The sequence below is a fragment of the Buceros rhinoceros genome, unplaced genomic scaffold, assembly GCF_000710305.1.
Source record: "Buceros rhinoceros silvestris isolate BGI_N320 unplaced genomic scaffold, ASM71030v1 scaffold26923, whole genome shotgun sequence".
NCBI lineage: Eukaryota > Metazoa > Chordata > Aves > Bucerotiformes > Bucerotidae > Buceros > Buceros rhinoceros.
In genome coordinates, this window is record NW_010405787.1 from 4,359 (window position 1) to 7,341 (window position 2,983).

At 60.6% G+C, this 2,983-nt stretch overlaps 1 protein-coding gene across 1 annotated transcript in view; it reads right to left on the reverse strand.

The window, feature by feature from the left end:
* Window positions 1–207: 207 nt before the first annotated feature.
* RBPMS2 (RNA binding protein with multiple splicing 2) overlaps window positions 208–2,983 on the reverse strand; it is a gene marked incomplete at its 5' end in the record, with an annotated part of 15,226 nt that continues 12,450 nt past the window's right edge. The window contains one exon of the mRNA XM_010133868.1: window positions 208–270. Within this exon, the coding sequence (XP_010132170.1) occupies window positions 208–270 (63 nt within the window). The remainder of the gene's footprint in view (window positions 271–2,983) is intronic.

The window sequence follows — 2,983 nt, forward strand, 5'->3', positions numbered from 1 at the left end:
CAGCCGCTTCCCCCCGCCGGGGCTCGGTGGGTCTCCCTGCTCCTGTCAGGGTGGATGTGGCCCCATCGCCCGTCAGTGAAACCCAACTGCCTCCTCGGGTGGATGTGCGGGGCTGAGCCCTCGCTCCCATCCCTCCTCCCCACAAGAGCCCAGGGACAAGCAAGACAAGGGCCCAGCTCCAAGAGTAATTACTTACTGACTAATGAGCTAACAAAACTGACGAGACTTCCATCCTTGCTGGGTAGCTTCGGAGGGAGGATACCAGCGCATCTGGAAAAGAAAGCCATGCCGGAGGTCCGTGATCCAGGTCTATCTCAGCCAAAGCCCAAACCTCCAGCTCCTTCAGGCCATGTTCAAGGTTGCTGAGTGAAGGTGTCCCCAGGACGGGAAAGGAGGCTCCACGGTGAGCCGTAAGTCCTGCCCGAGTAGCACCCCAACCGGGGGCTGCACCACGCTGGCACTACCCGCCGTGCCAGCCCCACACTGGTCAGCTCATGCAAGGACAGGCTCAGGATCAGCAGGCGCTGGGCCCCCGCCAGGTCCTCCCTTCAGGAGCACAGCAGCATCCCCGTGGTCTCACCCCATCTCAGGGCTTGCCTCCATACCTCAAGTACTTTCCACCTACTGACCTAACCAGAAGACAGCCCCCAAATTCATGCCCAGCTCACTGCGACATGCAGAACACCACCGTTCAGGCGAGGAAAGCTCCTCACCACCAAGCTACCTAGGATGGTTTCCACTGCAGAAGTGTGTGCAAGGAAGGGGCTGCTGCTCCCACAGCACGCTCCTGCTCCCCCAGTTTACATCTGCCCCGTCAGGCTCGGGCAGGGCAGAGGAGGATCACTTTGGGCACGCAGCACCGCAAGGCAGTGGCTGCTCTGCCCTGAGCCCGCGGAAAGGAGCATCTCAAGAGCACACATGTAAACCAGACAACCCCTACAAGACACGCGTAGGGCGAGAACTAGCTCACCCACCACAGAAGAGACCCATGAAGTTTTCCGAGCCACAACCCAGCCATCAGAAGAGGTTCCAGGCAGACCACATCATGGGAAGAACCTGGTAGAGCTGCAAACCAGCAGCACTTGGAGGCTTCCCTGGGAGGTCACAGCTGTCACAGGTACTGCTCAGGCCTGCTCCTTGCCAGACAGGGACCCAGGGAGCAGACATGGGAGCAGTTACTCAGACACCTTCCAGCCTGTCAGGAGAGGCAGCAAGCTGGCCACGTCCAGCAGAATACTATCAGACAGCCAGCTGCTCCTGCTTCAGCTGCAAGATGGGCACATCAGGCCGGGCTGAGTTTGCAGCTTCATGCCCAAGAGCAGCAGGAGGCGGTTCTGGGCCGCTTGACTGAGCACAGCTCCAGCAGCAGAGCAGCTAGCGGAACTCGGTCCTGCTGCTGTGTGCAAAAGGAGCTGAAGAACAGCAGCCTCCCCCACTGTCCACCGTCCCCAGCTGGCGGGGGCAGAGCACAGCCCCAGTGCAGACAGGCATCAAGAGCAGCAGGCGCGCTCAGGGCACCGGGTACCCTCGGAATGATGGATTTTGCTCCAAGACAGGTAGAAGAGAGGCAGAAACCCCCCTGAAGCCCAGCGTGAACTGTTCCACTTGCCAGATCATCCTTGCCTGACCAAGTCTGGCTAGATGCTCCCCTCCTCGAGCACACGCTCCACTCCAGGGCCAGAGGAAGACAATGGTCTTTCCAGACCATCTCCTACCCCCGTGTATGGCACTCTCCCACTACGAGGGACCCTTCGTGGAGGACAGGCAGACTTTGAAGCAAGGTCAGCTGGGCAGAGGAGAAGCTGCAGCCACAGCCAGAGCATCTCGTTTGGCAGAGGCTTTACAGCTCTAACCCTTCCGTGGCTGGGCCCAGCAAGGGGGATGCTGCAGCCTCCTCCTCCCGGGGCTCCTGCCAGGCGCAGGTCTCCCTGCAGGCCATAAGCATGCGAGAGACCTCAGGAGCAGCTCTCCTAGTTGAGATGGCAGCTGGCCGGGAGGGGAGGCAGGAGCTGCGTATTTTCTGACTGCCCAGCAGGCAGCACGCTGCCCGCCTGATGTGCTGGACAACACCTGCAAGGCGCATCTTGCTGAAAAGTCATCCAGGAGTGGGGGAAGCAGAGCTGCAGCCCCAGCCCCAGCTGCATGAAACCTCCAGAAGCTGCACCCAGGTCTTCAGAAGCAAGAGAGCTGAAGACCAGGACAGCCCGGGACTCAGTGACAGCCCTCAGATCACTCTCCAAGGGATTACTGCTCCCTCGACCCTGTAAGGAGCAGAAGTCTGACAAAGCTGGCAGCTCTGTGTTCGCTCCTTCACGCAGAGACCCCCACACTGCCACCTCCTTACAGGAGCAGCAGGGGACAATAAACACATGCCTCCACAGCTGCCTGCGAGGAGGGCAAGTCCCCCCTCCACCAGCACAGCCCTGAGCGTGAGCTCAGGGACCTCAAGCCCCTCTTCTTGTGTTGGCCCCTTCAGGGAGGAGCCCTGCAAGGCTGCAGAGAGGCTCTGTCATAGCAGGAGCCTCTCATCGGGCTGGATCTGTGGGATCCCAGGCTCCTATTCAGGCACCAGCACCACACTCGAGGTTGCTGTCTGCAGCCAGGTGCACTGGGCAGCTCAGACTCCTTGCCAGACACCTTCAGGAGGGAAGTGGGTGCCACCAAGTCGGCTCCCGGTTGCCTCATGGCTTGCCCCATGACACAGCAGCCAGGTGCCACCCAGTCAGCCCAGCCTTGGGTGGAGGGAATCGAGGGCATGGACATTACCAAGACCCAGTGAGGAGTCCCATCTAGGGCCATGACCAAAGCACTTTCCCAGTGCCACACACACCATGTCTTCAGTTCTCCATCAGCCTGGGGGAGGGACCCAGCTCAGCTGCGTCCTTGCTCCCCAGCCTGGGGCTGGAGCAGAGGCTTCCCTCCTTGCTCTGCCTCAGGCCGGGAAGGCTCGTAGCCCGCAGCAGCATCACCAACACCTTCTGTG